This window comes from Sander lucioperca, chromosome 7, assembly GCF_008315115.2.
Source record: "Sander lucioperca isolate FBNREF2018 chromosome 7, SLUC_FBN_1.2, whole genome shotgun sequence".
In the NCBI taxonomy this organism is placed as follows: domain Eukaryota; kingdom Metazoa; phylum Chordata; class Actinopteri; order Perciformes; family Percidae; genus Sander; species Sander lucioperca.
This window is the reverse complement of record NC_050179.1, coordinates 1,134,870-1,162,240: the sequence shown is the minus strand read 5'-3', so window position 1 is coordinate 1,162,240 and position 27,371 is coordinate 1,134,870. Positions and strand designations below refer to the sequence as shown.

The 27,371-nt window shown below is 41.6% G+C and overlaps 1 protein-coding gene across 5 annotated transcripts in view; it reads right to left on the bottom strand.

The window, feature by feature from the left end:
- tspan9a (tetraspanin 9a) overlaps positions 1–27,371 on the bottom strand; it is a 177,632-nt gene that overhangs the window by 12,829 nt on the left and 137,432 nt on the right. For all 5 annotated transcript variants that reach the window (XM_036003784.1, XM_031282788.1, XM_031282787.2 and 2 more), the window contains 2 exons: positions 7,292–7,483; positions 4,362–4,436 (listed from right to left, as the gene is read on the bottom strand). In XM_036003784.1, coding sequence (XP_035859677.1) covers positions 4,362–4,436; positions 7,292–7,483 — 267 coding nt within the window. The remainder of the gene's footprint in view (positions 1–4,361; positions 4,437–7,291; positions 7,484–27,371) is intronic.

Here is a 27,371-nt window from a genome sequence, read left to right as displayed (position 1 = left end):
GAAATGGACACCAATTCTGAGAGTCTTTACTGTATAAGAAAGGACTCTCGACTAGCCAAATTTCCACTATTCTTTAAATTTCTATTCCCTGTTCTAATCCTTCTCATCTCGTCTTCAGTCTTTAAACGTCTTAAACAGCTACACATTTCAGAACAATTTGTCACTTATTTTACTGCTTCTTCAAGTGAAAGAAAGCAGGTATTTTTCTGTATTGTCAATCACAGAGACTCTGTTGGCTTATTTCCAGTCAGCTGAACAACAGTATTGAAGGAGTGCTACCTCATACCCAAACACCAAAGTGACAGTCACACTCACACACACACACACACACACACACACACACACACACACACACAGACACACACACACACACACACACACACACACACACACACACACACACACAAAATCTTCCATTATCAGCTGTACACTTTTGAAGGATAAACTCATGAGAACGCACAACATCTTCCTTTTTCACATGTGATGTGTTACGTTCACTCTTAGGTACCTCTCCCTGAGGTGTTCAGTACTCCTAAACTCTGTTCCACAATCATTTCTGAGTCACGTATATATCTTCACAACAAACTGGCTCTAATTGTCACTCCTTTGAGGACCCTAAGAACTGAAGCTGACAATATTTTCCTGTTGCTCTCATTGCTCAGCTCTGGACAAATGTATTAGCTAACTGCCTGGAAAGTGTTATAAATGATGTGGAGAGAAACAGCATCACAGCCAGAGGTCCCCAACAACACATCATTAAAAGGGATACTTAATTTCCTTAGTTGCTCTGCAAGCCTGTGTCAGGTAGCCTGAGGCCAGAGCACTGGTCAGAGCGAGGGGAAGACCCCCACTACTTCTCTGTAATTGGCCTGGAAGAAAAATGGAGCATGGCCAGGGATTGAACATAATTCTGCCTGTAAACTAATGCAACACATGACTAGATGTGTGTGCTGATTTGTTGGGTTGTTAGTAAGATAAATCATGGATGTGACATAGCCTTCCCTGCTCTCTGAACTAGTCTTTTATGTGATTAACCTTCCATCCTCTGTAATATTCACATCAAATATAATACATGATTTAAGTTACAAGCATTACTTATATGAGATTTTTCTGTTGGCCAATTGATGCACGTCATGATTTGATAGCTGCGCATGCTCAGTGTGTGTAATTGGAGTAAACGATGAGCCGAGACACAATTCACATGTTGCTCCAGGTTTGAGCGAATAAAACCCAGTTTATATCACGTGATTCTACATTCTTGTGTATACAATACAAAAAACAAGACATCCTCCTCCATGCTTCGCTTTCTGGAGAACCGCTCTGCAAACAACATCACACTCGTCACCTCGGGTCCTGAGCAATACACCTGCCATGACTTAGGCAGGGTCATGGCAGGTCATGGCAAATGTATACACGTCACTTGCTGTCAGCAAGCTATTTGGGACAAGGCTATTTCCAGGGACAAAAGCATTCAGTCTGAATGTTACATCGTTGATGCTTGAAATGTTTGAGTTTGCTACAGTGTAACATCTCTGGTCTCTCTCTTTTTCATCTGTTCTTGAATGTACTGTTGCGAGTGACGGCGAGCGAGCTGTATAAACGGTTCTCACAACACGGCATCATGACTTCACGTAAACATAGCCAAGTGGCGTGTTATCTGTACGCATTTTGAGCTATCCGCGTGGATGTCTACGCTGTATACAGCGGATGTAAACATACACGCCATGTGGCGTGTTATCGCGAGAAGAAAGCGACGGTTGAGTTTAGAAAACGTCACACAGGGGTTGGGTTTAGGAAAAGAAGAAAGCGATGATGAAACGTGACACGCGGGACTGGGTGAAAGTCCTGTGTTTTACCCGTCCACCACCCCGACCAACCTCCCTATGTGGATTTTCGCTCTTCATACTACTCACTTCGGCGTAAATTCACACGCAATCGCAAGGTAATGTTAGTCAATGGAGGCAAAACGGCGTTGATAAACACACTAAAAAGGGAGTATGCGTCTTTATAACACACGCCAATAATGACTTACGAATTGGCGTGTCATACATACACCATTTCATAAGATCAGTCTGGTTCTCAAGATATGTGAATGACACACACACACACACACACACACACACACACACACACACACACACACACACAGACAGAGATTCCTTGCTTGTTAGTTAGATTTATATCCGTCCCCTTCTGGATTTCCCCCTTCTCCCTACACACCCATGCACATGCTTTGGTGCTTCTCTGCTTGCCAGGTTCTGCTTCCTCATTCGGAGCTAGTAAACCTTCACTGCTGTTCGGCTCGGCATGCTGGGTCGACTGAGGCACAATGAGGTCACAGCGTTAAAGACGGATGGCTGTAATCTGGTTTGTGGCCCAGCCATCTGCTGTAGTCAGCTGGTTGCTAACTGCAGGGCCAGCCTTTATTATACCACAGCCTCTACATGGCATTTAATCAGAGAGCTTAACACCACCAGGCTTTGAAGGAAAAGAGGGGGTACCTACATATAAGCTATACCTGGAGGCGAGACTGCTGGGGTGAGAAAGAAGAGAGAGAAATTCTCCATTGAGAAAAACTAAACTGGTGGAAATGCAGAAATAAGGGGGGGGGGGGGGGGGAGACTTGATGACTAAATGAAAGCAGTGAAGAAAAATTTGTTCCTCAAGCAAAACCAGATATATATGTTCATTTCTTCCCCGCATCTCGTCGACAGCTTGTCACCCGGAAGGATCACAGTTTGCAGAGGCGTCACTCATGACTTAAAGATGACTTATTTGAAAGACTAAAATATCTGTTTTGCGGGCCTCTGCGGATACACACTCAAACGCAGCCAACTACTGTATGTCTTCCAGACTTGTTAATAAATGCCTTGTGATTAGGAGATGAAATAGAAGAAGTGAATTAGTGATTCCTCTGATCACAGCCTGTAGCAGAGGATGAGGAGAGCCTCACACAGCATACGGGATCTCACTGGAGAGAGGCAAGTCAAGAGGAGAGAGAAAACCAGAGCGATGTCTGAAGGCCGTGTGAGATAGACTGCGATTGTCCATCCAATCCTAACATTCTTAACATATAAGGCTGAGGACCAGCGGCACACAATTTCTTTAAATTTGCAGGACATCTGCAGTCTGGAAATGCCACCTATAATAAGGATATCATTTGAAGTAATGACTTTGCTTTCCAATGACATTTGAAAACTAATCAAAGGAAATACATTGGGTAGCGATCAGCATTATTGTGGTCTCACATCCCATTAGGTCTAAGCCAGGATAAACACACTGTAATTTGGCAAGATGGGAGAAATATGGCTGCTCTTCACTGGAACTGGTGTGAATGAGAAAGTTCTCCCAGACTAATGCCTGATCCCTTACTAATGCAGACTCATATCATTTCACATTTAAGAAATCCTCAGCCCTGCTTGGCTATCTTTTCCCGACTTCACAGGTGATGGGAAGGCGCTGCTGTGAAGTCAAGAGTCTCTCTATTTAAATTCCAGCGGGGGGGATCAGGGTTTGGAGGGTTTTTTTCAAAGTTAAGCCGGTAATATTTTGGAGATAAGGCAACAGACATATTTACTCCTGACAGGGTGTGCCTTCGAGACCTGATCCAAATCTGAGAATGAATTGGCTGTTAAATTAATTCCTTTATCTGCCTGAGAGACTAAGTTTGAGCAATAACCTCAGAACAAAGAAGGAGAATTAGCCGACACCCCGGGGGCCAGGCGACATAGAGACTCAGAATATATAAATAGAAGGATCTATCAAAGTTGTGTCCTTGAAAACAGAGAGAAGTCTTCATTGCTTTTCACGCACAAGACATTTGTCATGTTCAGAATGAAACATTTGTGAGGCAGTTTGATTGAACATGTCTGTCTGGATGTAAATAATCTCCGGAGCTTTACATATGGTCATCTGTTGTCGACATGCAGACATACGCCCGACTTGAGCCCATGTGGGGGTCATGGGAAATGTGCTTGGGGCCAATTGCAAGGAGCCAAATGGTGGGGAATGGGCTGCATTTTGTGGCCTAACCTTTGACTGCTGGGTAAATGGCTGAATGAAGATATTCAACCTCCTGCCTGAGAAACGATCCAAATAAAAAAAGATACCCGGAAGCAACTGGAGAACGATATGTTTATCGCCTAACACCTTTTATTGCTTTGTGCAGTTGTGTGTAAAAGTTTTAAGACATTAACTTCCCTAGGCTGTTCAAACTGTGATGTATGCCTGACAGCCGTGGCATTGTGTAACACACTATAGACAAGTGGTGAAGTGTTAGATTGCATTGAGAAAATGTTACAGAGTTACTGGAACAGATGACTTAACAATCAGGTATAACATGGAAAATGAAATTAACTTACCTTATCTGAGTACACAAAGAACAGGATGAGCAATATCAGCTCTGCCAGGAGAATTATCAGCAGGACAATGAAGAACTGTCAGAGAGAGGGGGGAGAGCCTTGTTTTAACAATTGCGTTGACAGTATTGTTAATCTACCTTGTCATGCCGATGAAAACATGTTGAATCTGAATCTGTTGACTCTATTGCAGTCATTTGTGTCTCTGACTGCTACAGGATGTGATGGAAAACCAGCCATTACATGACTCTAGATTACATACTGTACATGACAGTTTTTATACATTTTTCAATAAGCTTTGCATTTGTGATTTGTAGTACTTTTAATTATGTAATAAAAATGCAACGGGTGAGTGTGCCATTCCTTCTATATCTATGCTTGGAAACATGATCAGTCAATTCAGGCTGAAGGAACTTTATTAGAAACAATTACATTTTTTTTGTGAAATATGCTTTTTGCTCTCTTGCCGAGAGTTAGGTGGAAAGAAGACTTTCATGTCTGTACGGTAAATACGCAACTACAGTCAGCAGCCTGTTAGCTTAGCTTAGCTTAGCATTAAGACTTGAAACGGAGGGAGGCAGCTAGCCTGGCTCTGTCAGAATGTAACAAAATCTGCCTTCCAGCACCTCTAAAGCTCACTAATTAACACGTTACATCTTGTCTGTTTAATCTGTACAAAGTGTAAAAAGGTAATTTATTTTTATGGGGGGTAATGTGCTGGACTGGAGTCTCTGCTGGTTGCCTGGCAGCCTAACTGACCATGACAACAAAACCACAGGGTGTTACTTCGCCCAGATGAGAAATAGCCCAGCACAAACAAGCTATAACGTGTTAATTAGTGCGCTTTAGAGGGGCTTGTAGGCAGATTTTGTTTCCTTTGGAAAGAGCCAGGCTGACTGTTTCCCCCCTATTTCCATTGTTTGTGCTAAGCTAAGCTAAGTGAATGTTGGCGGTAGCTTCACATTTAGCATACAGACATGATTGTGGTATCGATCTCTTCTCATCTAACTCTCAATAAGAAAGCAAATAAGTATATTTGGCAACATGTTGAAGGTTACAGTAGATCTCAGTTTGTGAGCGGAATACACATGCAGCAACAGGGATTTCTCAATAATTAAACCAAGCAACACACATTCAAAAACACTCAAATAAGATAAGGAAAGAGTCAAAAAGAGATAAAGGAGGATGTGGGAGAGATATAGGGAGAGAAAAAAGGAGAAACTAAGTGCTAGAGCGCTTATGAACGTGTGAAGAGGGAAAGAAGGTTTAATACCTCCCTAGATTCATTTCCAACACAGCCTGGTATTTCATCTACTACTCTCTCTACTTGACTCCCCTTCAGCTCAATATTTACCAAGCTCTTCTGCACAGCATGGGAGGAGGCACGCAAACCTAGATTCCAGAAGACCCCATTAATTCCAAACTCATTTGAGAGGAAGGGGGTAGGCCATTATTTGTGTCAAGGCCCAAATGAAATAGTAACGACATTTTGTTGCTGGTTGAGTATTTGGGTTGCCAGTTTAGCGTATCACTGTTGTGCCTTCATAGTTGGTTTGTCACATTTTCCTGGTGCTGGGAGTTCAACTTCTGTACTGCTCTGATTGCAACGTGTGAGAATGTGTGTGTATGTATTCACATGCACAAACAGCTTTGAGGGCGTATGTTCTCATTTGCTAGCAATTCACACCTTCAAGGTTTTAAAGAGTTGACATTTCAGCCGGATATTATAGTGTCTTCTCTTTCACTTTGTCATGTTTTTCTCTTTTCTTCAAATTTGTCTCAGTAAACATTTACTTGGCAGCAAAAAAGAGAGACTGAAAATGTACTGCAAAGGCTGTCTAGGCTTTGAATATTGCTAATCCAGAGAGAGTTGTCCACAAAGTAACTTCAGAGATAATATGTCAAGGTAGACGCTCAGACCTGTTTGCTGCGGGAGATCTAAACCCACTCTGATGTTTCCACGTCCTGCATCCCCCCCCCCCACATTCCTGGTTGTGCTGAGCCAAATATGAAACGCTGCCACACACAGATGTGGCCAGAAACTTAATGAGAGACATCAGAACTTCTCGATTTTCCATTAAGTCGTTCTTTTTTCTTAATCCAGCCGTCTTTCTCACCCCCCCTCCCTGCATGCCACTCTCTTCCTCTCTCCGCTTCACAGTTGTTAGACAGGTGAAGGAAGCCATGTCGTACACTGAGGCTTTGGTGGGACTTCTGAGTGATGCAAGAGCTTCAAGGGATTGAGCTGTTTGTGATGTTAAGTACCCAGAGCCCCAACTCCACTTCTCATTTAAAGTTTCTATACATGAACATTTCTTTTCTTTCTTTTTTTTGCAGCGGATCGACGCAAACCTCATTCCACTGGGTGAACTTTAGTAATTAACTTGTGCTTAAGATAAAACACTGGTACAACTTTGGGCAAACCGTGCTCGTCGAGTCAGAGGAGTCTTATACTGTAGAATAATAGAACATTCTCAAAAATATCAAGTGCTTTTACTGTGCCATGTACATACAGTAATTCTACCATGTTGGTGATACAAAAGAACTCTTGGCTGACAGATTTTCTTTTTCTGGGAGGTGACCAAAGCCATGGAAATGACATGAATGCCCCTGAGGTTTGACACAATGCAGACTGAACTCTTCCTGTCAGTCGTCTACCTCCGCTGGAAGACAAATACAGATACGCTGCGGAGTTCTCGCTGGCCTGTGACCAGTATGTTTGTGTGGGTGTATGGACACAAATGTTAGAAGCTGTCTTCACAAGACATTTCTGTCAATATTTGCATTGGTGAAAAATGAGGGAATGTGAGAATATTCAAAGGAGGAGAAAAAGAGTGAGAGAGGAGTTGCAGTGTGAGAATGTATGCTTAGACACTCGTCTATGTGTGTTTTATTCAAATGGGGCATTGCGTAGGTATGCAGATTGAACTCACGCTCAGAAGCAGGCACTTGTTCTCCTTGATGGCACCCAGGCAACCGAGAAAGCCCGTTACCATGACGATGGCGCCGATGGCGATGACCATGTTGGCAGCCGACAGTGAGGGGAATGAGGGCGAGAAGGTGGCGAAGCTGCCCTGCGACACAGAGAGCCAGATGCCCACACCGAGCAGCCCACAGCCACATAACTGCAAGGCAAGAGAGAAGACAGGCGACAAGGTTAGAAAACAAACTACAGATAACATCAGATCTTTTTGACTCCCTGACGAAGGATTGATGCCGAAACGCGTCAGATTTGGTTTTTAGGTCTAACATGCTTTGCATGGTTGAACGGTGCAAGAAGATGGCTCGAGTCTGTGTTGCATGGCTGTGTTTTGATGCTTGCATGGCTTCCTGAACTGAATGTGGATACTGTTGATGTGTTGCTGTTTCCTGTTGCTCTGGTCTAAAAACATCTGACCAAAGGACTACAGTTGAAAATTTGCCGACAGGCTAACACTGGCACATTTACAGAAATGTTAATTAATGTGTGTTGTCCTTTATAAAATAAAGAAGAAGATGACTATGCCATGACAATAAAGGCCTTTTAAGAGAGGGTCTTGACATTTTCTTGTGATTTTTGTGTCACTTTTCAGGGATAGATATATAAATTATTAACAACCAAGTTCATTTTCAGCTCTCCTGTGGCAGGTTTTGCTGATAATGACAGACCTTGTGAACAATACAGTAATCTATATAGTAAGGTTAGCTCTAAATGAACACAAATCCCAGCTCAAAAGGCCCACTGCAACAGGCTCAATTTTCCTCTGGCTGCCCGGGAAAATGCCGACACAGTCATCCATTACCAAACACTGCTCAAAAAACAAGAGGGCTTACCCCAATTAAAATGATGATAAGCCAATAACAGCTCTGCAAGAGATTAGAGCAAAAATTGGACTTGGGCCGTGCTGGTTTTGCACATTTGAGCTGATTACGTTAAATCCAGAACATACAGAGATGTAATTACTGCCACCTTCTAAAATGCAAACTTCCAAGCGTTCCAAAACTACCTGCAGTATACTTGAACTTCACCTAGAGGGAGCAATTCCCTAATTCCCCTCTGTCACCCTGCCAGGCCCTGCTGATGTGTGTGAGGTCTGCAATGTCAGTCCATTAATGCAAGAAAGTGTTTATGGAAGGCTTTGATTGGCGAAGTGTCCCACCTGCTGATGTGTTGCTCTATTAGTCAGAGAGAAGAGCCATACAGCATGCCCACCACTCTGTGAAATATAGGCTAGGAGGTAAGTGGTGTCATTTTTGCCTGCAATTAATAGAATGAAATACCCAAGGTAATCTTGCTATGATAAAAAAAAATCAAAAAAAAAATCAAAAATGAGGTAAGATATGGAATAGCACCATGGTAAATCATCGCACCGTTCACACCGCTCCCCTCTTCCTTGCTCATCTTCGCACCGCTGCTCTAGAACACTTTAATGCCTGTTTGCAATATGTACAACAAACCTGCTGTGCATGCAAACAAACACACACATTCAGTGACACACACAGTCATCATCATATATCAGTTAAGGATGAATCTGTTTCCTTTTTCCCTTTTAGAATACATTAATTAATCCACCACACACAGGGCTAATTTTCTCGATCTGACAATGTTCAAGTGATAAAAAACGGTTAATAAACCGGGAAATGTGCTGCAGCACTTTCACAACAAACAAGAGTGGCCTCAGTCTGATTAATGGCACAAGTCTGTTGATCAGCAATGTCGCACCGCAGGCAAACAAAGTGACTTAAAGCCCATTACAAGTTCACCAAACTCCTAAGTGGCTCTCAGAGATGTTAGGTGATGATGTGTAAGAGAAAAGTTGGGGTTTCAAATGCAAGCCTTATGAGGTGCTGAGAGACGCCTCAGGTCTAATGAGTCCTTTAGGATCTGTAGATACATAAACTGACTTCAAGCAACCCCCTTTTAAGTGTCAGATGAGTGCAGTGTCACTCTCATTGAACCTGTAAGCTTTGAGCAGCGAAGTTGGACTCTGTTCGGGCTGACCTCCCATGATGAGAGTGCTTCAGTAGGTATACAGGAGCACACTCAGGCGGATGAATGAAACACTTGCTCTCCTAAGGACTAAGAAATGACTAGATGCAATTAAAAGTGAAGACACAGAAAGAAAGAATCAGGAGTGTGTGTGAATGACATTGGATAGATAAAAGCCTGGTTTGAGAGTGCTCAAATTTCAACACTGATTGACTGCGCTGCCCAGGGTGTGATGTTGTGAAAGATTGGAGTCGGCGCTCTAATAAACACAGTCTTAGTGCTGCTGTCAATGTGGAAGGCGAGGGGGGGCTGAAAACAGAGCCCATCCAGCACACTCTAAGCGAAGGACACTTGTTTATTTACATATAGATGACAGTAAAGTTGCATTGGATTTATCACCGGGAATGAACGAGTGGTCTGAGTGAGACCACTCCTGAGAGAGACAGAGGTGCGGTGCTGCTGGTGTAGCTGGACTTTCAATCATCTAGCGTCTAAATAATTCAAAAGGAACTGTATTCGCTGCAAGGCGCTTTATGCTTTCCTGATTAAGAAAAGGGAGATTGAAAACGTCAATTGAAAAAAGGCTGGTAAAGGTCATGTTCCTATGCAGAGCGGCTAATATATGGAACCACAGTTGACTGTCTTCTGAAGGCCAGATTATGAAGAGGACAAGGACAGGTTCGAGGAAGCAGGGGAGGAATAGTAGGTTTAAGAGGCCGGATAGATAGAGTGGACTTAAAGCTCGCGAGGGGAGCACAAGGTGGTTTAAGAGTCCAGGTGGGGAGGGACACAGTGCCTGCACTTAATTGTGTTTAATGCCCAGTGAAGGGAGCTCGTCCAAGTGTGTCGTTCTCCTAAGTGACTGTAAAACCACCCAGCCCCCCGCTCAATCTGTCTGATCTGAGCCTACCAGGACTAATCTCTGCCCTGCTTCTTTCACTACTACCATTACTACTACTACTACAACAACAACACCACTCTTTAGACCTTTGTTTTGGTGCCACAGGAAATACCTCCAGTATAAGCTCTGATCTCTTTGGTTATCTGACCTCGGCGCGTGCATCTGAGCTTGACCTGAAGCCTCTCCACTGAGCTCCTTATCTACTTTTAATTGTGGGGCGGTCATGTTCTGATATCCCATCTGCAGGGAAGGATCAAGGAATCCCCAAATACCAGAGAGGCTTGTAAACAGTCACGGAGAAGGCTTACTATTAAGGCCGTCATTGTTATAACATCAATCGGAGCGGTAGATGCTTCAGGGTTATGATTAACATTTGGGTTGGAGGAATAATTTGGCCTATTACCATATTTTCCAGGGACATGGAAATATAAAAATAACAGTTTATGCAAACAGCACTTACACTTAATATATGATCCGCTAGTCCCTCAACACAAATATCCCACAGTGATACTAAGCTTATCACTGTTTACATTATTCGTTGTTGGGGACCCTATCTTTGCAACTTGACCCAGTGTGATTCTACACGGCAATTTAAAAAAAATATTGTGCAGTTTGCACAATTGCTCTGGGCTATTACTCTGCTTTCACAATCCATGTATGCAACTTTGCAGAGCACAGACCTATCATTAAACAACTGAGGGTGACACATGACAGCTTGCCAGGTCCACTGCTATTTCAATTTTAACAAGCTTCAGTGAGGTACTGAGTCCTTTAGCACTCTAGATTTTCAAATATGTATTTATGGTTTAGTTGCTGGAAAACACTGTCAAAACAATATGGCTGTTTTGTCTTACTGATGTTATTTTTTCGTCTCGTTGATGTTACCATGCATACATGCAGCGCAGAGATCTTTGAGGCGGATAGGAACTTATCTTCCAGCCGTGATAATGAAAAATTATTTGCTGTCTGGAACACAAAACTGAAAAAAAGACGCTGGCACTCTTATATATATATGGCCACTCTTCCTTAAGAATTGAGTCCGGTTTTGAAATGTCATTTGTAGAAAAGCGACAAAAGAAGCCCCGCAGCGAGGACTAGAGAAGAGCAACATTAACTTTCTGGTGGAGGAAATTGGAGGACATAAGGTGTGAATCTATCTAGCTGTGCTGTTCGTGGCCCTTTAACAAGCACAGGGTGAAAAATAATTGCAATGATACTGTGTGAATCAACTGTACAGCAACTTTTCAAACAGGAAGGAGAGGTGAAGGGGGTCAAACCATAAGATGTGTGAAAGAGGGATAGAACGTATCAGATATCTATAGAAAGACTGGATACAGACGTGAAATGTGAAAGAGAGATTGACTTTAGAGGGGGAGAAGAAAAAGAAAATAGAGGCTGACCCTTCATCCGAATGGCTGGCTCCAAGAATTATCAGTTGCTGCAGTTACTGGCTCAGTGACACGGAGCCACTCCATACAGGACCCCACTTTAATCTTCCCTAGAGGAAGGGGGTCACAGAGTGGTGTGTGTGTGTGTGTGTGTTTATGTGAGTTGGATGATATTGACCTTTTCACTCTCTGAGCGCTCAGAGAGGTCACAATCCTGTCATAAAGAATGACAGCTTTTGTCAAATTACTGCGGTTCTGTGTCATCACACGGGCTCAATGCTCCTGTGAATGAGTTTGTAAAGTTTAATTGAGTGAGTGATCCATGTGTGTGTGAGTGCATTGAGAGCGTGTGTTGGAGCCGCTTACTTCAGTTTACTAAAGGCTTTAAAGCTAAGAGTAAATAATTGGCCGACAAAGAAGCCGTCTTTTACACAGACATCATGATCTTCTGTAGACATCTGCTGCGCCATACTGAAAACCTTTTGTTTAAGTAATTAGAAAGCACTTCTACCATTTCAGCACAATAAACCATAAAATTGGGGAAAATGCCAACCTTACTGCACTGCTTTAGGATGGAGCCAATTTATCACTTTACAATCCCCTTTGCCCTTTACTGCAACTCCATCTTTCTTTTCATTGGGAATTAAAACTTTTTTTCCCCTTGCAGCACACAACATCTTCTGCTTTAGCCGGCATTGATTTTGCACTCAAATGAAGACAGAGGATATTCACTTCAGATAAAGGACAATTTTTCATTTCTCGCCATGTGATCCCACAAGCCTGTGATTCATGTTACCATACAAGTACTTAATGACCTGCCAACTGTGAGAGGGAAACAGAATCAAAGAACAACAAACATATTGAATCAACCGTAAACATCAAATAGGAGTGGCGAAAAAAGCCTGAAAGTAAAGACAGGCTATTTGTATTTTCTACTCAGCAAGTGTAAAATGTCTTCTTTGAGGCATGCTGTGAAAGAAAAAGCAGCCATTTTGAGAGTAGACTCTCAAAAGAGTGTTTGTGTGTGCCTGTCAGAAAATGTTTTTAAAATAAAACCTTCCTAATAAATAAGGTACTGTTGTACTGTATTTATCCTCCATGGTGGTCACATGTGAGCAAACAGAACAAAAGCCCAGGTGACACAGAAGAACACTTAACTACTTTTCACATTATCGCTCTTTGTATATTCCTTGAATCACCTTCCGTCTTGACAAGCCTTCAGGAACCTTCTTGCTTTTAGTCCCTTTTATTAATAGCCGAGAATTTTCTCAAGATGCCCTTTCCTTCTCATTAAAGCGCAGCCAAATACACAGCAGCTGAGAGCTGTATCTGACAAAACACACTGCTCTAAAAGCAGTTATTCAGTGTTAATATATGTGTCACTAGCAGCAACCTGACTTTGATTTTGGCACTTGCTATTAACGGTTCTTTGTTGGATTGAAGCACAGACTATAATAATAATAATATAATAAAAATGTCTTCATTTTAACAATCCACTTTACAGCTGATGGCATGGAAAGTATGTAACAATACTATAAAACGTTAAATACACAGCTTACCTTTGTTGTTAGCAAAGCTTCCCTTTGTTGTTAGCTAACTGCATGAGTGGAAGCTAATGGAAGCTGTGTATTAGGCTGTGTGTTGTAACACTGTGTTTGTAACACTTGTACTGAGCTTCTGGATGGACAACAGAGAAGTGGATTATGCTGCAGTTGTGGTTAATATTTCTATGGACTTTTTATCCTTTTTTTCCACTGAGGTGCAGGCTACAGACTTTTCAGAACCACTTTTCAAGCCTACGTGGTAAAAATTCAGGTTTTCAGCTTAATATTCCTCTTAGCTATCATTGAAAACGTGTTTTTCTTAAGTGAAACAAGTTAATAAATATCCAGATAGATAAGACACATGGGCCAAGTAAAGCTGCTTCAAAAAATTACATTTAATTTAAAACAGACTTGCTAAAATGGACTTTTCTCAGTGAAGCATGGGTACTTAATGCATAATAAAATGAATCCCTAAACCCTTCCATTATGAGGCCCATGTCTTTCACTACATCCCTTTATACAGTATGTATCTTGATGATGGTAAACAAACTAAGCTGTAGACAATATACAGCCTTCCAGTAAAACTCCCCATCCCTGTCTCTCCAGACTTCCGATGGGCATCCCTGTCATTCCCCAGTGAATAGTGTAAAGCCGACGTCCGTTGTATAACAAGTAAATTATTCACAGGGTATGCGATGGTAGCTGAGGGAAACAGTGCTTTCAGGCTCAGAATAAAAACTCTAGAAGTAAGATTAAAAAGCTCTATCTGCCTGGTTAAAGTTTTATTAGAGTCCTGGTGGATTCACACAATGCGAGAAATTACCTAGAAAATCGCGCTGACTGATGGGACGACTGCATGCTGCTTTCTATGAACACATACACTTTAGTTTGGGGACATTTCAGCTTTTATGGGGTTGAGTACATATTTTCTACACATCCTAATTGACTTTCAGCATCTGTCCAGGTAAAAAACACAAGACAAAAAGACTTGGCTCGCTGGTATGTTCCATACAGAAAGAGTTCCCACTATCCATTACATGCTTAGTCAAGCATTCAGAATGGTGCAATTCTGTGGTGGTTCTGATTGGATGCCTTAGCTGGGCCAAAGGTAACCTAGATTACACTGTTTAGGGTCTTCAGTAATGCTCCTATCAAAGATGTAAGGTTTGCCATGTCTCCCTCTCTCTCTATCTCCCGAGAAGAGTTGAAAGGCCTATTCACCACAAAGTGACTCTAAATCAATCGAGCCAGAAAGGATTAAAGACAAACAAGCCTTTCTTTCCCTGTCCAGAGCCATCACTGCTGTCTGCGCTGACACTTCCGCACTCTTTCACACCTGACAACAGCCTCTACCCTTAGAGGACAAGATGGGGAAAAAAGGGAAAGCCAGGACAATGGCAGAAGAAACGCTATTAGACATCCCTGACTAATTCTGCTGTTTGATCTCTACCATTCCAACAAGAGTCTTCAGTCAGCCTAAGAACACAGCCATTTCAATTATGTTTTGAGGACAAGCAGGATAGCACCAGGAAGGGGAAAGTCATCCCAAGATTGCAGCCAGAGAGCGAGGAAGCTCTGCTTGCCACAGTCAGTCAGAGGGAGTGAGAGCGTGGATGAAGTCTCTGAGACATGCCCAGGGAAATAAGGCCTGCAAGCCATGCACAGAAGTACAAAGCCCAGTGCCAAAGACCAAAGCCCTGGTCCAAATACAGACAAACAGTACCACAGGAGAGCAAAGCTCCTTTACTTCATGCTGCGGATGCGGGAAGGCTGCAGGGATGGCAGCTGCCCTGTCTTACTGCTATCTCTTCCTAGTCAGCCCAGAAGCAATGCTTAGAAACCCAGTGTGCTCAGTACGTTAAGGCGATGAAGGACCATAAAAATCCCAGTGATGTTCTAATGAGGACAACGAGATATAAATACATAAACTGAGCTGATTACAGAAGGAGACATTTTTCCACAAGGCGCTAATTAAATGTGAATATTGCCGCTTGCTGTTGACATCAAATGTGCTTATGAAGATATCTTACGAGGCATTTGCATACAATAAAAAAAGACAATGCGTTAAGAAAAATAAATTTCCATTTATGCGAAGGCAGTTCCTTTTTATGAGTGCCTGTTTTCCTTAACATAAACTGCCACGCCTGTAGAGGCACACAAACATTTGGCTTGTATAAATATCTCACTCCGGTCTGCCAGTGCAGCCATGCCGAAAATCCTCAGAGGCAGGCAGACGGTTGGACCGTCTCCCATTGAGTTTCACTAGTTGAAGGGCTTAATGAGTATGCTGGCTCAGCAGAGGTAGAGCATGGCCAGAGACAGGTTGGACACTCGAGCTGTTCCCCGCACAGCACCTGGTGCAGAGGACCAAAGGGCTCAAGCAAATGGGAAACCCCTGCTGTACTATGTGGCAGCTATAGTGTGCTGTGAGTAAGTGTTACCCTCAGCACATTTCTCTGCTGCTTTTCACCCCTCACAGTATCAAACTGAAAAGACCCGATGTCATTGTGGAGGGCAACAGCTCAATGATCATATGCGTAATGAACCCACATCGCTCCACTTGAGTTCCCACCTCAGAAAACCACAAACAAAATAATAACATCCACTAGCAACTATCAACAACTGCAACATAATTATAATTATTTTCCTGATAGGCATAGGGAGTTTGTGAGATGAACTGAGGTGACATTGGCTGGCTATGTTTGAGATTGCCAGAAGAGCAAAACATGTCGTTACAAATGTATTTCAAGTGTTTGACAATTGCTGGGCTTAAAATGAGGTGAAAAGCAGCCCTGGGATTTCTCCCTGGAAATGAGCGAAGCACTTGGGCAACAGAGGAACATTGTTTTATGGTTTTATCTTCAGGGTCAGTCTGTCTGACTTTGTGCAAAAACAGACAGGCTGCTGGGTTCACTGTGAGCCGTTGGGGGAGAAAGGTGATACTAAGCGTGCATGTGTTAACGTGCCTGTGTTTGTGCATGCGGATGTGTGTGTATTAGATAGTTTATTATCTCATTTCAAAGCATGGAGTGGGTGTGTGGCCTTGCTGCAGGGATGGTCGGAGTACTGCACAGCTTACCAAGATCTGACCTGCTGCTGCTGCTGCTGCTGGAACACAGCATCCATTAGAGACACTGGCACAGCACATGGCCTAACATTTCACTACAACGTGATGGAGGCTCACCCACACTCTCTTAATAAACTGGAAGGATTTCATTTGCTGATGGGTGTGGTGGCTGCAATCCCAAAACAAATATGAGGGGGTGAAGTGAGCTGTAGCTGTGCAAAAACACACCGGGTCTATTCACTATTTGTGCTTTTAGATGCTTTGCGGGGGGGGGAACAAATTTTTTAACAAATGCATAAGAGTAAAATTGTGAACATCTAAGTACATGTTTATTCCTGGAGCCGCGGCACTGTGAATGGGAACACTCCTGTTATGCAATGCGAGGCATTCTGCATCCCTGGAGGGACAGAGCGAAGATGAAGACGCAAAATATGCAAATCATCTTAAGTGAAAACCAAAGCACCAGGCAGAAGCCTGGCGAGAAAAGGGGATATTCAGATTGAAAGACATATAATCAATAGTCGCTCTGCATTTGATGTCACAGGGTGAATCACTTTCCCTGCACTTACTTTGTAAAGGGCTTTTTAATGCCCTTTCCTCTTCATATAGTAAATTATTCACCACACTTTTAAAGGCAAAGCTAAGGAAAGATACCGTGGTGGGGGAGGTTTGCTAATGCTATTACACCCTTTCCTACGGTGTACAACATACTTTTATTATTGGCACTTTTCCCCATCCTCTTATATCTTATTTGCCCCCCTTTTGCGTATTTTCATGCTGCAGGGATCAGTTCTTTTTCTACTCATTGCTAGCCAACCATGTTGCAATGCATCCTATAATTCATGCCCTAATTCATGGTGTATTACGCAAAAAAAAATAGGAAAAGAGCTTTGGGAATATTTGCAGACCTGCTGGAATAAGGGAATTCTGCAGAACACAGCATCTCCCTCCCTCTTTCTCTCTCTTTTCTTCACCAGTTTGCAGCAGCACAAATGACCTTATTCCGTGAACGTCTGCCAAAGTGACTTCATTTTGGTAATAAAATGATAATAATAATAATTTACTGATAATAAACTCAGTGGGAGAGAGCACGGATTGAAAACAAGACCTTCCATCAACCAATCCAGAGAGAGACAATCTGTGATCATAGGAGGTGCATTGTGTCTGTGGGCGCCGTTTCAATGTTGATGACGCTACGTCTGCATCTGCTCTTTATCCGGAGAAGTGATTCTATTTCAACTTTGGCAAGACAGTCACATCACCTGAGTCTTGTCAATAGGCCAAAAATCTCTGCTCATCCATCATTACGAAAACCTGTACTTGATTCAGACAAGACTGAGAGGTAAAGACAACGATTGATGCAAGATAAAACCTTGACAGCATTAACACAAAATTACATTAATGCTTTGGTTTAAACGGGAAAAAAAACTCAAACTTTTAATGTGCCAAAAATTACATGGTATTGCCATATGGTAAAGCCCTGATCAGTGTTCCCTGTGGTTGTTGCAAGAGCTATCTCCCTTAATACCTCCTCTCCCTCAGAATCCTAATGCTTCTTTTTATTCATTCAAAAACAGCTCAAATGGATGACTGGGTGAGAATGAGGCGGTATTGTGTGCATCTCAGGCTCTGTGAGGATATTAAACTTTCAATGCTGTGCTCCCTAAAGAAATTACCTTCGGTCAACAGCACACACAAATACATAGAAAGTTTGAGCCCAACATGACAACCCCCCGCCGTCAATCACACGCTGCTAATAAACGCTGTCTTCCCTGTTGACCGGTGTAAAGGTCAGATTTTAGTGGCAGTTTGATGGCACAGAAAAAAACTTCCTTGAATGGCTCTGCCCCGCTTCCTCTCCTCTCCTAAACGGCTCATTGGAGGCAGCTTTACAGTTGACATGCTAATTAGCGCAGAAGGGGAAATGGACTGTGTAACTACTCTTTTCCGTTCAGCCAACCCACGAATCCCCATCAGCCCCTCATCTTAATGCACTGGACCGCACAAGGAGATATACCACTACATAATAGTAGGGTATCAATCCCTGTATTAATGTTGAGATATAATAGTAGCTGTATTATTCACTGTAACCCACCTCTGGTTGTAAGAGGGGATGAAGGGGAGAAAGAAATCAGGAAGGAGAGGGAGAATGAATGAGGCGTCATTCAGGCTGTGACGTTGCATTGAGGGCGCTTCAACACAACTCTATCTGTGACCTCCACTGGGCAGTCATCAACCCACATCAACTCCCACAACTGCACTTCCTAACCTGAGTAAATGTTGGGTCACTACATAAAAGACATGTTGTAAGCATCAATGCAATAAAGGTTAAGCAGCATTAGTTACTCCTCTTTAGAAACAACAGAGTAGTCTTGTTTTCAGGGGACAGAAGGTGTATGGATCAATGTCTGCTCAGAAACAGTATTGGAATAAATCAATACTCATAAGATCTGCATTAAAAGTCTGTCAGAAAACAAATTATCTGCACTCTATGAACTTGCCACGAGCTTGTCATACTATAACCCTTTCAGCACCATATATGTTACTCGCCAAAGATAATGAGCCTGTTTCACACTGGAGAAATCGGAGAGCCCTCGGTCAGCTGGTGTAGAGTAGGGTGGGGTTTCAGTTGTTTCAGTTGGCGGTTTAACGTATATAGCCCCCTCCACTATGTGCAACTGCAGTAAAGTCACACTCTCAGCCACCTCCCCACACCCGACAAGTGTGCATACTTTATCACACCTCAGTGGATGGCTCCAAATGCCCTGTTGGGACAGGTCATATGTGTATGAAAAGTACCACAGTCATTCATTTTAATGACATCGTCTATCATCTTTTGTTTTGTTTAAGTACTGATTTCTTATTTTAACAATTGTTCTATACATTCCTGACATTTTATTGAATCTTTCATTTTCTTTTGTTTAAGAATTTTAATCTATGGTGGATAAAAAAAAAGTGCTCTTGCTTTATCACTGTCTTTGAAGCACTATATTACATTATACATTTCTATTCTGCAAGGGCACAGTTGACGTTGTTAATGCATAGCAACACTTTGAGTGAATTGTCTGAATGAATTACTAAAGTATGCCTAGTATTTGTTAAAGCGTAACTCTCGCCAAAATGCAACCTAGGGTGTTTTTGTAAATGTACCTGAGTCAAACTTTCGTTTAAAAGCATAATTAGGACGGAAACGCCACTTCACCGTATTTTTGTTTTTCGGTCAAATGGCCTTTTGAATTAGCCTGACAAGCCAGACCCACATCAAGATGTTGGGTCTGGGAACTCACCATTGACAGGGCTCAATCCGAGGGGCGGGATAAACAGTTGTCTTTCAAATTCCCTCTGCACGCAATAGGATAGCGCTACAACCAGGCAGAGCAACGAAGAAGGTAGCGAAGCTAGTTGATAGATTAAACTTTTGCCGTATCTGGTCGGCAAAACTCCAAACACATCTTCCTTTTTTTAAGAACGATTTCAGTGCCGTTCTTTGTTCTTTTCTCAAAGAAAAGCTTAACTCCAAGTCTTCCAGAAGACCACTGTTTCCAGCAGCAGCAGCAGCCATAAGCCCGCCTACTGACTCTATACACGATGTGATTGGCCTGACTAGAGTTTGGTTTTTCCAGCTTGCAAGCCAGACTTGCGAGCTGGCTTGCGAGACTCCTTGTCCTGTCCTTGCTAGACTGACCCTGGCTGCAAATTAAATTTGCTGCCGCTAGGGTGCGTCTAGATTTCTAGGCTACTTTTGAATGGGAGTGCTAGGGGTACTACTATGATCGCATCAAAATCGCTATTTTTAAAACACTAAGAAGGCTCAACACAACATGAAACTTTGCTCGAAGTATCACCAGGGTCTCTACACATGAACTCGAGCATTGAGAACATTATTTTTGTACACAGAGTTTACTAAAAAGAAAGGTTTTGAACAACTCACTGTAGCTGTTGTTGTTTCCGGCCGCCGCCATTTTGTCAGTCAAAAATAGTCAATTATATTTAAGTGAAGCAGTTTGGAAAACGACAAAATGTGGGAGATTAAGAGAGATCAATGAGTTACTGTAATTTTATCTCACCCCCATACCTAAATAGCTGGGTTACCAGACCCTTCAATCACTGCAGAGCATATGCAGAGCACATTGCTAAAAACAAGATGCATAATATATATTGTGCACTGAATTATCAAATAAAATACACATCTTAATGTGCACACGACCACCTGTGTGCCTATGTGCTAATTGCATGTATGTGTATTTCACTTTCCAGTTGCCACGAGTGACCTCCAGTCATAACTTGAAGAATTCTAGCGCCTGCAGCGAAGGCCAGTCTGTCATCAGACACGAGTTCAAAGACAAAACTAACAGGGGGATTAGTTTCAGCAGTATATTGTGTGTAATTTCTGTACGTGATCGCCACACCGCCACGCTGGCTGTGAACTTGGTCTCGCGCTAAAACATGAGTCACACCGGGAAAGTGTAACATTTAGTCAACGCCCCTCAAATATGGTGATCGTAAGAGTTTCGCTTTATCAGTCAGTGAAACTTTGCACAAACTTTGCCACTTGCACAAAGTTCTTAAACACACACTGCTTAAAATAGCACATAATCACAGATCTAAATATTTAAAATCAAGGCAGCCAAAAGGTTTTTAGCACGGACACAAACAAAGCCAGATGTGGGACAAAGCCTTTTCAATATCAAAGTCATGAAATATGTAAAAGTTTCAATTAAGTCCAAAAATCCAGAATCCAATTTTTGTAGGCCAAATTCAATATTCTGTATTTACAGCAAAGCAGGAGAAATTCATTTTTTTTCCCCCGAAATGAGGTGATTTTGTTTTCCCAGCCTCAACATGTTGCGATGATGTACTAGGCTGAGCGGCTCTGGTGTGGGTAAACTCTTGCTGACAAACAGGGGATTTCACACCGGTGGACAAACCTCTACTGCATCCCAAAAAAAACATGATTACAAAATAACACAACGGCATACAAATCCTTTACAAACAACCCTCGCTGCTGTACCTTCAGCAATCGGCTTCCCGTTCCCTGCCTGTGCGTGAGGGAGAAAGAGTTCAACGGCAACGGAAAAATGTAAGCGAGTATAAATTTGGAAGTTCTATTGGTGAGTCTTTTCTTTGGATTATCGATATAATCTTTGCACGAACGAAACCAGAAAAAGCTTCACGTATGCTGCCAATAACTACTGTACTTCTTATCCTCTCACAAACTCTATTACTCTCACTCTGGTGCCAAGCCAGTAGTGTTAGTATGCTAATCCTTCACATTAATTTACTGTTTATTCTCTAATCTTTGTTTATGTGTATGTCTGAATATGTAAAACTCCCTTTGGGCCCTTCCTGCTTCCTAGAATAGAGAGGTGTATGTGATTATTAGAGCGCATTTCACGCCTCTCTGGTTGCTTTTGTTAATAGTGTCCTCGTGGGAATATGGTGGCCCCTGGCTGATTTAGAGACCTGTCAAGCACGCCAGTGGTCCAGGTCAGTGTCAGGGGGCCAAGCTAGGTCAGGTCCCCGGAAGGAAAATGATACAAGTAATCAAAAACCCTTATGTATTATTTCCTGGCACGCAGAGTTCTTCTTTTGCAGTGACACAGAGTAATTTAAATGCAAAGTGAACGGGGAGGAGGAGAAGCTGCAGGCTGTGGGTTTTATGCAGGAGTTGACAGCTGAACGGTTCATCATTTGTTTTGAGTCCCCTCAGAATAGCGGTTATAAATAAATACCTGGAGTACAGCCTGCATGTTGGGAGGAGTGAGGAAACTATGTTGTTTTCTCCTTACAACCAAAAAAGGGTACACCAACTTCTAAGAGATGCTGACCTCAGTTATTCTATACCCCGTCAGGCAAAGAGGTTAGGTAGATTTGCTAAAGGATTACAGTGTTCACATTGGGTGTCTCAGGGACAGGTTGACCTTTGTCCACCTTGAATTTCAAAGTGAGAGTTATTTTAAAAGATTCCCTAAAATGCAATCTTTCTCAGCCAAGGTTATGTAGCAAGGACACAACCCTCTGGAAAAGGCATAAGGAGGAGTGTTTATTTGCCCGTTGGCAGGATTGCTGGTGGTTTTGCGGAGATTTGCAAACCTATACATTTGTGGGAACTACACAGAACAACAAATGTAGATGTAGTCATTTTCTCGGATGTCAACTTGACAGCCATATTGGATTTTAATAATGACAACCTCAACGTTTATTAAAAATGTTACAACGGATACATTTCAGTGAAGACTGATCAATGAAGATGAGGTTTGTTTGATTGGTTTAGTACAATAGCTTTGAGGTGTGCGCTCTTCATTATCTGATTTTTCTCAAGCCAGACATTCTTGCTCTTAACAGAGCTGGGGAGAGTCTTTTGTTGGGCTACGGAACAGCACATTAAAGTATTTGAGGGAAAATTCTTAAACAAAACTGTATAATAAAACTGTAATATATAAAGTCACTTATATTAGATTAGATTAGATTCAACTTTATTGTCATTGCACAAGTAAGGACAACCAGTACAACGAAATGCAGTTTAACATCTAACCAGTAGTGCAATCATTAAAAGTGCATTTTCTTTATAGCAGTGCTTAAAAAAGACATAAAACACAGAATGCAGTATGATCATGTTAGTCCATTATTAAAGTGCCTTGGCAAATAAAGTGCATAAAGTTCTGAAGACAGCCCATAGTCCATATAATAGTAGAGACAGAATGCAGTATGATCATATATATATATATATATTGTTGAGGTGCATTAATAAAGTGCATAGTGATCAGAGGGAGTCAGACAGTCCGTAGTCCATGTGCAAAAGGAGAGGGGGCGGAGCGGTGAAGGTATCCTTAAATGTGCTTTTCAAGATCCAATTAACTAGAGGTTTTGTTTGTATTAATATTCATGACGGGTATAATAAGTGCTGGAAGGTATACCGGTTTTAATTTCCTGTATGATATGAGTTATTCATACACTGCCATACCGGTGCATATCTGAAAGAATTGCTGTAACTCTTCTTAGGCAGCAACATATATAATAGTGTTTGCTTCTATAAGTGCACTACAGTTGGGGTGTTTTGAAAGGGAACCCCTTTTAACTGCATACTCTTCCTAATAACAGTTAGAACTTTTAACACAGCAATTCATTTAATTAATTTTTTTTGTATCTCCCCTCCTACACATGTCTGCTCACCTTACGTCTCTTGTTTTGTGATTGTCTGTACTGGTGTCTTTTCGAGTTCCACTGTTTTGACCTATATGAATATAATTTTAATGCATTGCAAGGTGACCTTTGGTGTCCTAAAAGGTGCCCTAAAATAAAATGTATTACTAATATTCTTAATAATAAATCACCCACAACTAACTTTCTTTAACAGTGCAATATCATGGCACCCAACAATGATAACTCTGACACTGATAATTGTACTTACAAAATTGCACTGCCAAACGTCATTTTTTTAATATATTCTTTGTACTCCTCTGAAAGTAGAATAAGCCACTATAAACCTATAATAAGGCCCAGTCATGCAAAAATATAAATAATTCTGTGATATAGTGTCAAACCGCCAGGATCTTAAAAAATAGCATGGTACAAATGTTTGGCACTAGTTACAGTATAATGCCATATGTTGAAGAATAAATGACTTTTCTCCCTTTAATGAGAGTTTTACATTTTCAAGGACAGCTGTGTTATGCGCTTCTTCACTGATCATCTCCTAAAGATAAGTAGACTTGCTAGAAACGCTACTGAATAGCCTACTGACGCCTTCGACTGCTCCGTTTGTCACGTGACCCTCATTATCTCCGTTTCTAGATTGCTTCTAGATGATTCTAGAGGGTCAGTAAACCCCTCTGGTCCATATAATGCAGTAAAGTCAGCTGAAGTCAAACCAGCCGCTGAGCTGATAGAGGTGGTTATATATAGATAGCACTGGCAAGCTAACTCGTACAGGGGACCGGGCTGGGCCTCTGTCACACGGCGTGCTATGATTTAGTGCAAGATCTTTAATCTAAAATCAGCCAATGGCGTAATGGAACCAGACTGTTTTCCATGACACAAACCAGAACAATATTTCCCCCGTGGCAAACGAAGTAAAACAATTCAAAATAAATGGAGGATGATGAGACATTAATTGCCGGTGCACTAGGGGAGGGCAGTGAAGAGTTTAAGAGGCAGATCTCCAAAGCAGGGCAGCAGGGGGCACACCACCATTTAACTCTGTGACTCATAGGGAACATGCCTGATTCAGGGGGCATGATCTGAATAGCCCAGTATTTTGGAAGATGTTAATGTGAGCAAGGCTATGCAATGCTTGTGGGAGCAGAGGGTTTGCTGTGTGACCATCTTTTCAATGTCACAACAGGCAAGGCAAACTCACTCACTCACCAAGGCAGCAAACGGACATTCTGGGTTTGTACAGGTTCTTGCCAAGACGACACATTTTAAAGTTATGGCAAAGATAACTGTGTCCATGTTTGGACACCGTTCGCGGTTTTTGGCCATATCCGGACACATCCAGTCTGATGCAGTTTCCGGTCTTTTTTGCTGTGTTTTTCCTGGTCGATTGCTCCAGAAGTGTAAATAATAGAAGTTATTTATACACAGATAAGAATCTACGTGTGAATTTTCATATATGTACATGGGCATTTACATGTCTAATTAGTATACGAATGTGACTTTGATGAGATAAAGCAGTAAAAACGCTTGGACGACGCTCATGGTGCCGGTATAACTTTATATTAAAAGTTTAAATAAAGGAGCTTTCACTGCATGATTTGGAGTTGTTGAAGCATGCCATTTCATTGTGAAGAACAATAAGTACGTTACCGGATGTGTTGACTGCATTGATGTTAATTTGGGCAACTGGAAAATACGGTTAATACGCCCGAAAAAACAGCAGCTCCCAGTGGGCTTTTTATTAAGTTATATGAAAAATGTACAAGATAATTTATATTTGTATTTAAACAGAAATTCTGATAGAACGTTAGCCAAAAAGTGTCGGAGCATAGACACAGTTCAGTTAGTAAAGAGGAGTGTCACAAGATGATGGCAAATGCTAAAACGCAGTGTAACAAAAGGATTAAGGTTAGTAGAAAAAAGTAGAAAAAAATGAATTCAGTCAGCAAACTAACTCAATGTCAGTTAAACAGCAATACAGCTCTAAAGTTTGCTAACGTTAATAAGCTAACGGTCATCCAGACCGATGAAGGCTGTAGCCACAAAACCCCTGGGTGAATTGAAGCGTAAGTATTAAAGTTGTCAACTGTAACTGTGTGTTCAGACGGAACCCAGGGTGAAGAAGTGGCAGGATTGCATACAAAATGCCCTCGCGGGCGGAACGGATTGATGCAAAAATGCTTCAGCACAAATTAAAAATGTTTCACTTGAGCAAAAAATCCTGGAGCTTTACGAATCTGCTTCATAACCATACAGATATGAGAGGACAAAGGAGAGAGACTGGAGGGAAACAACAGAAAGAACTGGAGTTTCTTTCAGTCTCATTCACTTTAAGGGTAACTTTTAAAAGAACAGTCTTCCTCTGCACATAACCACCCAGATATGCACCATAAGCAAGATGTGTTCAAGATGCAAAATTGAGTAGTATATGTAAAAGAAGATTCCTTTTATTAAGACAAGTGAACCTCAGGTCAGCTATATGAAAAAGAGAAAACTGAATTTTTTGACAATACTATACAGTGGCCTCGGAAAGTATTCAGACACCTTCATTTTTGCACAGTTTATTGTTTTTGCATCTACAACACAATAAAGTGTTCAAAAAGTGAAGGGCTCAGAAGACTTTCTGAAGCCACTGTAAATATATATTTTGATAGAAAATGCATTTTTCAGGATAGACGGAAGTAAGTACTAGGTATACGGTATATTTTTTTTTTTGCTGCACTTAAATTTCATCTTATTCTTTCTTGTCACTTTGCATAGCAAGGGTACTCTTTGATTGATGGGCTTTCTTATAATAAAAATGGAAAGACATTCATTAAGCTTGATGTTCACACTCTGGACAAACCACTCATCACTCTTGAGTGAGCGTGGAAAAGAAAGCCCATTCATGCACATCTCATACATGAAAATGAAAGTCGAAACAGAATCGAATAACCAAGGAAGACTTTAGACAGGCTGCATTTTTATTTTGCCTTCCAAACGAAGCAAAACCGAAAAGACACCATCCGTCTCTAATATTAATTATTAAGTTCATTACACACCACATTTCAGATACTGTATGGACCAATGTGTGCAAAATAAATAAATGAAAAACAAATCAATCAAATAATGAATCATAAAATGATTGTGTATGTGTGTGTGTGTGTGTGTGTGTGTGTGTGTGTGTGTGTGTATCCAAGGACTGGCAGAGCAACAGAGGAGGTGGAGCAGAGGTGTAGCTCTCTAAATGTCAGAGCTGATTAATTAACTTGAGGTACATCTGTTTATCCATGCTGCTCATAGTTAGCGGACGTTAACAGTGATAATCCCTGTTAGCTGAGCACAAAGAGGAGGGATTGAGGAAATGAAGACCTTCACGGCAGTCAGCCAAAAGATTAAATCTCACTTAAGAGTAAGAAAGACTGACTGAATGGACAGCTCTGATTCTGAATCTTCTCCGGACTTCTTCAGTTAATGGCATTGATTGTCTCTTAGTAAAATCAAAAAGGATACCTTCAATTCTTAGATTTATTATTAGATTATGTTTATGATCTAGGTTAGTATAACAAGTACTTTACATGTAGAAAAGGTATTGTTCAGGCCTTTTTTTTTAGCAGTATGAAGGCTTTGAGTTCACACACTCCCCGGATAAATCCCTAGCTGGCAAATAAGAGCATTTCTGTACATGACCGAGCAGTTTAAACCTTTCCGGAATTTCTACTTTTCTATATCAGTCAACTGGCAGGGCAAAAGGAAGCCTTTTATGTTTTGAAGGTTTTACACGTGGTTGACGGTCTCTTTTCAGAATGAATAAAAATGAGAAAGAGTGTGAAGTTTCGGTGAGGAGGAGGAAAGCTCAATGGATTGGTTTTGCCTATATCTTCCATTTGTTTGAAGACCAGAGAAGACTTTTTTATGCCACGAAATGTCTCAATTTCCAAGGAGCGACTGTTTTATGTTTTTACGTTGAACTTCGACCAACAGATAATTTTCCCATGATCAAAAGA